The 11293-nt window shown below is 40.9% G+C and overlaps 1 protein-coding gene across 2 annotated transcripts in view; it reads right to left on the reverse strand.

Moving 5' to 3' along the window:
• ITK (IL2 inducible T cell kinase) overlaps positions 1-10927 on the reverse strand; it is an 82290-nt gene extending 71363 nt beyond the window's left edge. The window contains exon 1 of one of the 2 annotated variants that reach the window (XM_023726566.1): positions 10620-10927. In XM_023726566.1, the coding sequence (XP_023582334.1) occupies positions 10620-10757 (138 nt within the window). In that variant the 5' untranslated portion in view covers positions 10758-10927. The remainder of the gene's footprint in view (positions 1-10619) is intronic. The other variant, XM_004371265.1, reaches the window with a different exon arrangement.
• Positions 10928-11293: the final 366 nt, after the last annotated feature.

The raw sequence follows: 11293 nt of genomic DNA on the forward strand, positions 1-11293 counted from the left end.
GTGAAGACCCTGCTTAATGGGCAGAGCAGTGTCAAATGTCAAGAACCTGCCACTTCACGGCTGAAACAGTTGAAGTTAGAGTTCCGGTGTATACCCTGTTGCACTGCGGTAATGAGGGCCTATGGTGTTGAGATGGGCCCACACAAGTCTATGCAGGGGGAAAGGTGCTCAAAGTCTGTGGATCCCATATGCCTGCGCTTAGGCAAAGGAGCTGTGCCTACCCTGGGTTCCTGGCTTAGGGGAGCCAGCAGTTTATTTTTTCCCTTTTGTTAATTTGTTCACTCTCCAAGGCAGGGAGGATGGCTCCGGGCGTTCGACAGATCCTACTTCCGGCCTAGGGGACTGGGCAATTGCTGAAGCTGGTCTGGTATCCAGTGCAGAGCAGGGAGCGGGGAGGTAAATGGGAGAGAGGTTTTTCCCTAACGGGGGTGCCTCGTGGTAAGCTGTGTGCAATTACTTATCTTTCCCCGATGAGGGCTGCTTCTCATTGGTTCTGGGTGGCCAAGTATATTCTCTGGTGCTGGGTATCTCCTGGTGCAGAAAATGTGTCTCCTGAGCGCGGCTGCTTGCCTGCCTCACTGCTCACCCCCGAGCTGATCAGGCCTGAAGGGCTCAGGATCTCGTGGGTCTGGTCTGGCAACTCCTCGCTGCTTCCGAACTCTCTCTCCCTCCCCCTGCCACTCAGTCCCGTTCCTCAACTCTGCCTTTGATGCTAAGGGCTCCCAGGTTGCCACATTTAATCGAATCACTTGTTTTCTTGGGTCTTTGTTGTAAGAGGGTCCACCGGAAGCGTCTGACTACTCCACCATGTTCCAGAATTGTCTTATACATTAGGATTATAACTACATGAAAGTTATGTCCACATGAAAGAAAACGTCAGCGTCCACAGAGGCATGTATAACAAGGCCTTTAGACAAAAGAGTTATGGAGAACATTTTGGGTATAGTTGTTTTGTTAGTTTTTTCAACAACAATATGGGGATATGAAGGTTTATCATTCTGTCTGTTGAAATTAATCAAAGTTGATTTAACTTAATTCTATTTTGTTTTCGGTCTTTGCTGCTAAAGGCTGCCTGAGCTTAGTGTTGGTCCTGAGCCAAGTTATACGCTAGGTGCTTTTCCAGTAAAACATGGAGTAGGATCCTGGACACAGCACCCTCTAGACGAGGGATACTATAAGAAATTTAAAAAGTAAAATAACTGAAGTACAACTTATAGAGTACCATACAACACAAAAGATCAGAAGAATTAATTAATTCTGGACCACTGCAGTAGCCTCTGCCTGACTTCTTAGCTTCTTCTACTCTTGCGCCTTGTATAATCTGCTATCCCCAAATCTGTCAGCACAATCCTTCCAAACGTAAAATTGATAGGATCACTCCCTGCTTCAACCCTTCAGTAGCTTTTCCTTATACCCCATTGCCTTCAAGTTGATTCCAACACATAGTGACCCTACAGGACAGAGTAGAACTGCCCCATAGGGTTTCCAAGGCTGTAAATCTTAGTTAAGCAGATTGCCACAGCTTTGTCCTGTGGAGTGGCTCACGGGTTTGAACTGCCGACCTTTTGGTTAGCAGCAGAGCACTTAACCACTGCGCCACCAGGGTGCCTTGATTTTTCATTATAGTTGGGATAAAAAGTCAAACTCCACAGGAGACCACATATCTTGGCTTCTTTCCCCTCTTCTTGAACCTCCACTCTTGAACTCTATGTTTGAGCCTCTGTTCCTCACGTGGACCAAGCATTTTCCTACCTAGGTTCTTTGTGTTTGTGCTTTCTTCCTCTGCCTGGAATGCTCTTCCATGTTTCTTCCCTTGACTGGGTCTTTCTCATCCTTGGGAGCCTCTGCCTAGATATAAATTCCTTCTCTGACCCCCCCCCCTCCTCCCAACCCAGCCAGCTACTGCAGGCTGCATCTACCCTATGTATTTATATACTTGCTTGTTATCTCTTTGTCAGTCCCTTCTACTAGAATGGTATCTTATGAGGGCAGAAACCTTGTTTCTCTTATTAACCATTGTATGTGTCTGGCACATAGTAAATGCTTAAGAAATGTTTGTTGAACAAATGAATAAATCTAAGTATACCAAAATAGAAACATTTCCTTGATACAATGTTAGGTGAAACAAAAAAGTCTTGGCACAATACATGCAGTTTTAGAAAAAAAAAAAAAAAACCTATGTTTGAATTTTTCAGAACAGGCATGTATCATTTCTGTGATTTTTTAAAAAAATTAAAAAAGGAAAATACAAAAAATTGGGAAGCTGCCTTATAAATGACTTCAGGTTACTGGGAGTTATATGGCAACATAAGACCTTGGATCAAGTTCTGATTCTAATAAAATACCAATAAAACTTTTACTGAATTTCAAGGAATGCGCCAAACGTTTGATTTAGAAGGGAAATTGTATATTCATGGGAAACCATTTCGAAGCTTCGTTTCCTCTTCTGGATCTCTTTTACTGAGACCCTCGAGTGTCATAAAGGCAAACCCAAACTGATAATCTGGATGAAAATCATATCCGGGAGGTTTTTGTTTTTTTTTTTTTTAAGTAGGCCTATCAACTCACTGATGAATGGAAAAAATTATTGTTAGTTGGTTAAGGAAATTGTGGATAAGGATTTAATATTTAGCCCATGAAAATTTTAGGAGAGCTTTAAAATGGTTTTCTGTGGACTTAGTTTCTGGATTTGATATGTTGATGCTGTTGTTAGTTGCCATTGAGTAGGCTCTGTCTCATGGTGACCCCAAATGCAACAGAACAAAACGTTGCCCAGTCCTGCTCCGTCTTCATGATCATTGACATGCTTCAGTTCATTGTTGCAGTTACTGCGTCAATCCATTTCATTGAGGGTTTCCCTCATCTTCACTGGCTCTCCACTTTAACAAACATGTCCTTCTCCAGCAATCGGTCCTTCTCGATTATGCACCCAAAGTAAGGGAGTCAAAGTCTCAGACAATATTCTGTGATCCATAGGGTTTTCATTAGCTAATTTTCAGAAGTAGATCACCAGGCCTTTCTTCCTAGTGTTTCTTAGTCTGGAAGCTCCACTGAAACTTGTCCACCATAGGTGAGCCTGCTGGTATTTGAAATATCAGTGGCATAGCTTCCAGCATCATAGCAACATGCAAGCCACCACAGTACAACAAACTGACAGATGGGTGGTGTGATTTGATATAAGGTTGTCTTATTTTACGTGAACCTCATAGTTCAAGAAACTGGATGCTTGTGTTTTTCAGTAAAACCTTGCCTACTGAGCCAGAAACTAAGGTCACATATTGATAGTATTTCTCCGTGGCCTGTTTTTACTGCAGAAATTGATTAATGTATGCACCAGTCCCTCAGCTGCAGCAATCAAATCTAATTTTTATGGAGGAGTATTCACCTCCAAAACAAAAATCCTCCATGCAAAAGCTATCTCCATAAAACATCAACATCACTACACACAGGCAGAAAATCAATTACTGATGAAACTCCATTAAGGCAGACATCCAAATTGTACGTTTGGGGCCTTGAGTGACTTAATTGCATAGTACTTTTCTTTGATTCTCACTTTTCTTTACGTGGTTAGACAGGGCCCATCTGCTTTTCTGAATTCACTTTGAGTTATGTGACCTTCGTTCACTCACCAGATATTTAATAACCATCTATATACCCAGCACTCTTCTAGATGTTGGAGATACAGTGATGAGCAGGATAGTCAAGACAGAAAATAAACAAGGAGGCACATTAATAAACTCAACAAGTAAGTGCAGATACTGAAGTAATGACGTATCTATGTGACATACATATTTAAAAAAAAAAGTGAAACAGGATACTGGGAAAATATTTGAAGAAGCTGGAGACCAGAAAGAAATGACCCTAAGAATATCTGGGGTAAGAATGTTGCAGGCTGAAGTAGATAGCTAATGCAAAGACCCTGCCTTTGCATGACCCTGAGAGTGAGTCCCCCCTTAAGTGTATGCCTCACCCTATTCCCGGCCCTAGTGGGAGCATGAGCTTTAAAAGAGGAAAGTGCCTGGAAAAGAGAAAGAGCTTAGAGGGAAGAAAGAAAGCAGAAGTGCTAGAAGTATCATGGATAACGGAGAGTGTGGTATGAAATGACCACTGGATGAAGGGTTTTGTAGGTGATAGTTGAGAATGACCTAGAAGGCTAGAAGGCTCCTTGAATCATGTAGGAATGAGGTGGAGAGAGAACATGCTGATAAAAATCTCCAGCAAAAACGCTCAGGTAGCCTCAGCAAGCTCTAAGAAAATTATCTGCAAAGCAGTTAGCTATAAGAGAGAAGGAAGGAAGAAAGGCTAAGACAGGGTGGAGGGAGAAAAGAGAACAGAGCTGCTTTGTCCTCTTAAAAGGAGTTGGAGCCTGGGGGGCTGGCCTGCCTGCTGGTTCCTGCATGTGCCTCTCTGACCAGACTCTTAAAATTCCAACTGTCTGAATCTCCATCTTCCTCCTTCAAGGCTAGGCCATGAACTGCTACTGCAATGGTTAAGCACTTGGCTGCTAACCAAAATGTTGGTGGTTCAAAACCACTAGCCACTTAGCAAGAGAAAGATGTGTCGATCTGTTTCAGTAAAGATTACAGCCTTGGATACCTATGGGGCAGTTCTACTCTGTCCTATATACTCGATGTCAATGAGTTTGGGGGACATCAAGGAATCTCTCTCTTTTTTTGAAGTCCTTTGTTCTCTACTCATTTGGCATTGAACTTTGTTTGGTTAATGGTTCACTTGTGTAACTCTAACCTTTCCAACTGGATATATGCCTCACATTCGTGCTTTCTTCTTCCTCCCTACCTCCATGCTCCCTTCCACAAATGATTATTGAGTGAATAGTATGTGCCAGGCACTGTCCTAGACACTGCTGATACCATCTTCAGCAAATTGGCTGCCTACATGGGTGCCTGCCCTTATGAAACTTATACAGTCTAATGTGGTGTGTGTGACATTAATAAAATAATCACATTAATGAATGGGTAATTACAACTTCGTCAGGTGCTAGAAGAAAGGGTACATGTTGTATGGCACAGCATAGCAGGAGGAGATTAGTCTATAGAAATCAAGGAAAGCTTCCCAAAGCAAGTGACATTTAAAATGATGCCTTAAGGTTGAAGAAAATCTGGTGTGGTTGGAGTCCAGAAAGATGGGAGAAAGAGGGGCACCAGCTGAGACAAAAGAGACCATGCAGTTGATTCTGGTGTCCATCCTCGGTGCAATGGGGACAGTCGTTAAGGGACATGTCAGCTTTCCCTCAGTTGAAAAGCTCACTCTGGCTGCCGTGTGGAGAATGGAGTGGAGGCAGGGATAGAGGATGCAGGGCCGCGGTTAGGAGGCTGTAGCAGTCCCAGGTAAGAGATGCTGGCAGCTTCCACTAGGGAGGTGACTGTAGGAAATGAACAGAAGTGGACACATTCTAGAGGAACTTTAGGAGGCAAAGCCTGCCAAGGCTCTCATTTCTTTTTGGATACATATTGGGGCTCCCTGAGGTGAATAAAAAGCAAAGAGTTGCTCTGGAACATATGTGGAAGTGATGGAGCTCATGACATCTCTCACGGGGAAGACCCCTGTGGTATAGGGGTACTGATTTTCAAGACTGCCCTCTACATCGAAGACTTCAGAGCAATAGAGCATCGCACATTCTGCCATAAGCCTGTGGAATACCTGATTACCTGTGAGTAACAACTGCTAAAAATAATAAGCACCATTTATCAGAGAGGCTGTAGGCTCTGGAGACATATGGGACCTCAGGCAAGTTACTTAAACTGTCTTTGCTTCAGTTTCCTTCTCTGTAAATTTGGGTGATAATAGTTCCTGACTTCCAGGGTGGTTGTAAGGATTAGAGTCTCTAGGTGGTGCAAACCATTAACATGTTTGGCTGCTAACTAAAAAATTGAAGATTCATGTCCACCCAGAGGTGCTGTGGAAGAAGGGCCTGGCGATCCACTTCTGAAAAAATAGCCATCGATAACACTATGGAGCATAGTTCTACTCTGACACACATGGTCACCATCAGTCAGAATCAACTTGATGGCAACTGGTTTTTGTAAGGATTAAATGAAATGATTCACATTTAACACAGTGCCTGACACATAGTAAGTTTTCAGTAAATGTTAGCTATTATTATTATTAGAATTATGGTAACCTCCATCTCATTAAAGTGAAATAACATCAGGAAAGAATGTTTACTCAGCTTTTAAAACATAAATAGCTTTATAGAGGTAGTACAACATTAAGTCACGCAGCCCTAGAGTGGTGGTGCATGTCTTTGACCCAGATCTGTCTGACACTAGAAGCTATGTTTTCGACCACTATCCAATAATGTTTCCTAAAGCAAGGAAAGGAGCCCTGGGTGTAATGGTTAAGCAAGCGCTCGGCTGCTAACCAAAAGGTTGGGAGTTTGAACCCACCAGTGGCTCTGAGGGAGAAAAGACCTGGAGATCTATTCCCGTAAAGATTACAGCCTAGGAAACCCAATGAGGCAGTTCTACTCTGTCCTATAGGGTCGCTATGAGTTGGAATCGACTCGGTGGCACACAACAACAAAAACAAAGCAAGGAAAGGGAACATTTTCACATCTGTCAGCTTTGATTTTGGAAGGAGGCATGCTACAAGCGGTAGTTCTGCTGCTAGATCAGACTGCAGGCAAAAGGAAAGAGTCCATGAGCAGTGATGATCCTCCTCAGGACACTGACTGGAATGGAGAGCCTGACTGTTCATCCCCTCTCATGTAAAAGGTAATGGCTCCCACTCCAAGGCGAGCATAGAGCAAACCAGAACCCTACAGTGCAGAGTCATTAAACTAGGGAAACCTTTCCATTTCTCCCAAGGTACTTCAGAAGATCAAGGAGGAACTGGGCAAAATTGTGAATAATAATGGTCTTAAAAACAGTTGTCATTAAGCCGACTCCGACTCATGGCGACCCCATGGGTGTCAGAGTAGAACACCACCGGGCCCTTACCTCTCACTGTCTTCTGTTAAAGAATTGCAGCCACCAGAGACCACTTTGCAAAGAAACTGGCTAGCACAGGTGAGCATCTGAAGTCACACCTGCCTGCAAGCTGCCACCTGCCCACTCTGTTTCTTTTTGGCTCTTCTAGAGATGATTTCTGCCCACTGCTCCAGCATGGTGAAAGGGCTTCCTGGCCTCTCTGAAAACACTTGCACAGCTCAACAGGGGAAACAGGCATCTTACACCAGAACTAAATCCACATTAAAATAAGAAGTTCATTCAATCAGTGTTATATTGACAATAGACACAGGTATTAAAAATTAGAATAAAAATATTTAATTTGCAGAATTTACGGAATTTGTTCTTGAGTATGTAGAAGGGTTATTTTTCGTGTAGTATAAAATCACTGACTGTCAGAACTACAAGGAACACAATTTCAAATGAAAAAAGAGAAAAAGAAGCTGAGACCCCAAGAGGCTAGGTTCACATGGCTCGTGATGTGTGCATGTCTCTCCCCCTAATCTTATATTTAGCCGCAGAATAGAAGGAATCCAGGACACTGATTTTAGCTTGACTTTAAAGGATTCTTTAATCTTTCCCTTCATCTGAAAATGAATACGTTATGCCAGCCTACTACTAGCTCCTTCAGAGATGGTACAAATAATGGCTCATTCTTACTAAGTGACAGGACCTATGCTAAGTACAGTCAATCTTCATTATTTTTGTATTCCATATTTGCAAGTTCGTCTATTTGCTAAAACTTATTTGTAACTCCAAAATCAATAGTTGCAGTACTTTCGCGGACATGCACCGAGAGGTAAAAAATTTGAGTTGCCTATCACATGCAGTCTCAGCTGAAGTTGAACAAAGTGATGTGCTGCCTTCTGGTTTCCACTCTCATACTGCAAACAAGTGTCCTTATTGAAGTATAATTAATGCTGTGTTTTCTCCATGTTTGTACTTTTTGTTGGTGATTTCACTGTTTAAAATGGCCCCCAAGTGCAGTGCTAACGTGCTATCTAGCATTCCTAAGCTCAAGAAGTCTGCGATGTGCCTTGTGGAGAAACCATGTGTGTCTGACAAGCTTTGGTCAGGCATGAGTTATAGCTGGTCACTAATTCACAGTGATTTCATAAAACGGAATTACCGCAAATAACAAGGATTGGTTGTACTTTATGTATTAAGTTGAGCTATATGAAATTGCCTATATCTAACCTTTTTTTTAATCTACGAAATGGTAATTTCAAATAGTTTAGCCTAAATACATTCTCTGTTCAACTTTACCATTTTGTTATGAAGTGGGTACTATCATCACACCCATTTTACAAATGAGAAGACTGAGGCTTTAATCTAAAAATAAAAATGTTCTTTTCATAAATATGATGGCATTGCTATTTATCGGGGCTGTGCAGTGCACTTCTCTGTGTGCAAATCAATGACCCTAAACTATGGGAGATAATTAGGACATGAATCATAATAACTCATTTATCTTAACTTTCTCAGTGACATTGGACAAATTTCTAACCAATAAATTTCTATACTATTCGAAGAAATGCTTTTTAAATATTTATGAATATAAATGGTAGGCATTAGAAAACAAAACACTTGATTTGTTTTTTCATATATTTTCTATATCTCACATGGAAACTAGATATTTTAGCCCAGGGTTCGCCCACACCCAGAATGAATGAATTATGTTGGAATTTTTCATAATGATCAAATGAAGTGGAATGATTTCACAATACTGGCTAAAGAAAAATTATAACCAACAAAATTCTGAATCAAGACCATTTGGTTTGCAATTTTTTTACAAATAATACTGCACTGAATTCACAACAAAACAGTTCAAAAACAGCCATGCTGTTCAGGAATTATTATCAGGATCAGTACTAACTAAATGAGATGATGATATGTTGAGTTAGGAAAAAAAACTGGTGAAAATTTTAAAGTGGACTTTGAAAGAGAATATTTAAAGGCAGTTCTTTCAACTCTTTCAAAATGGAGCAAGAACCTTGAATGTCCCACTCACAAAAAAAAAAAAATTGACCTACGCCATGTGGTTTATCAGCTCTGTGTGTTGAATCACCTAAGTTCAAAACTTGGCTACTGGCCCTCTGTTAATTTAGTTAACAAATATTTATTGAGCACCTATCAAAGGGGCCTTATACATAATCAGTAATTATCATCTGTTTTCTGACTGACTGGTTGAAGCCGAATGGCTTCTAGTTTTGTGAAAAGGAGATGAGCAAATCTTATCCCCCTCTAAAAAATAGGCAGCATTATCCTCACCTATTACTTAAAGGTCAGTCACCCATAGGCTCCATATAACTGCCTGGCCTTATTCAGGACTTCGTTTCACTGAATGCTTCAAATCCTGGCTCTCAAAAGACCCCACACTTCTGCCTGTACCTACTAAGTCAGATCCCAACAAGGAAATGGAGCAGTTTTGGCTACACCTGACCATTAAAGCACCTAATGTTATTTCTCCTTCAGTAAAATAAAGGTGACAACCCCTTTCCTACCTCCCTAATAATGGAAAAATAATACAACGATACAGTAAGAAATCAAACATGTATTGATAAATGACTGAAAAGTGTTAAACAAGTGCCTCTTCATTGAACCAAAGAATTTTTAAAGAAGGAAGGGAACTTGTAGGTCGTTATTTCCAGTTCTTTCATTTTATAAAGAAAAAACCTGAGGCCAGGAAAGTGGAGACTTTTGAACAGGCTCAATCTCCTAGTGAGAATTAGAATTTGGTCTCCTGATCCCTCATCCAGGGCTTTTTCTACCAAACTACATTGTTACGATTATTCACGTTGCTCTTGTAATTATTGATGTTTCGGAATATGAGAGTATATGTAGATATACAAAAAGATTGACTTAGCTAAGCAGCTGTTATCTTATGGATAAGAACCGCTGGTCTGCACTACAGGTCCCTTTTTGCTTGATACTAGACTCCTGGGAAGTTTTCCAAGGGCTTAAGGGGTTTACCGTCGTGCCTTGCAAATTTGGGGCAAAATTTCAGACTATTAAATGCTCAGGGAATATTATTCCAAGATATCAGGTGAATGATGACCGTTGAGACAAATGAGTTGAATTAATAAAAATGTTGATACTACCTACCACAGTTTTAATTCTGGCTCCACCACCTAACTAGCTGTGAAACCATGGGCAAATTACTCAAGGGCTCTGAGCCTCTGGACCCATCACATAACTATCCCAGGTACCAGTTTCCTCCACTGTAAAATAAGGAATCTGGGCTACATCATCTCTCAGGTTCTATCAGATGCTAATATTTTATTCATAAATGTCCCCATAACACATAGCATATTTCAAATGAAGTTCAAGTTCTATCCAACGAAAACATTTGCTACGTATAATATTATTATAATTTTAAAATTAAACTTAACCTTGCAGGAAAATAAGCTGATGACTATTAAACTTACAGCTCTATGGTTTTTGGAACTGAAATCACCTAGTAAAACCATCTCACCTCTTGACATCTTTCCACATTCTCTTCTGATTACTCTTAATGAACTTTATAGGTTGTTATAATCATCATGTCTGTGTTCCCTGTTTTCTATTTTATTCCATGTATATCTTCACAAATCATCCCAGTCCAAATATAAAATACTATTCAAAGAAAGACAAAATGAAGTGCTCACATACCCCATGGCGGTCCTCAAAGTATGCCAGACTGGTTTTGGTTAAAACAAAGAAACGGACTTTAAAGTTTGAGGGAGAAGTTCTTCTCTTTTGTTGGGATTTCTTGATGAGTTGTTCTTCCAGGAGGATAAAGTTGTTCATGATCTAATTCTTGAAAAGTGATGTGCCTTGGGCATCACCCCTTAGCACAACCAGAGGAAAGAGCTTCTGGGCAAGGAATGTGATGGGGAGGCCGTTGATCTTCAGAGAGTTGTTCAAAGGCAACTTGCCTCCAACGTTATCTTTCTATCAAGGTTCAGTCAGCATTGCAGAGCTTCCTTCTGATGTCAAAGGCTATAACCACATCCTTTCAAAATTCACAAAAGAGGCATATGTGAAAAAAAAAATTACACCCTTTGCTGTAAGGTTTGGAAACGATATTTGAAGAACCTTAGACTCAAAATGATATTAAGGACTAGAGTGTAATCTTTACAGTTCCTGGCTTAACCTATCCAACAGTTGAGGCCTAGAACAAGGGGTAGGAACATGGGCTCTGGAGCCAATTAGGCCTACCTAAGTTGACACACATTTTTGAAGGACACTATTCAATCCATCACACTAGTCATGTATCTTGCCTTATGGTTAGCATGTAAGTTGAAATATAGTATGTGAACCCTACTTCCAGCAGGAAGTAAAGA

Source organism: Trichechus manatus, unplaced genomic scaffold (genome assembly GCF_000243295.1).
Source record: "Trichechus manatus latirostris isolate Lorelei unplaced genomic scaffold, TriManLat1.0 scaffold00011, whole genome shotgun sequence".
Lineage (NCBI taxonomy): Eukaryota > Metazoa > Chordata > Mammalia > Sirenia > Trichechidae > Trichechus > Trichechus manatus.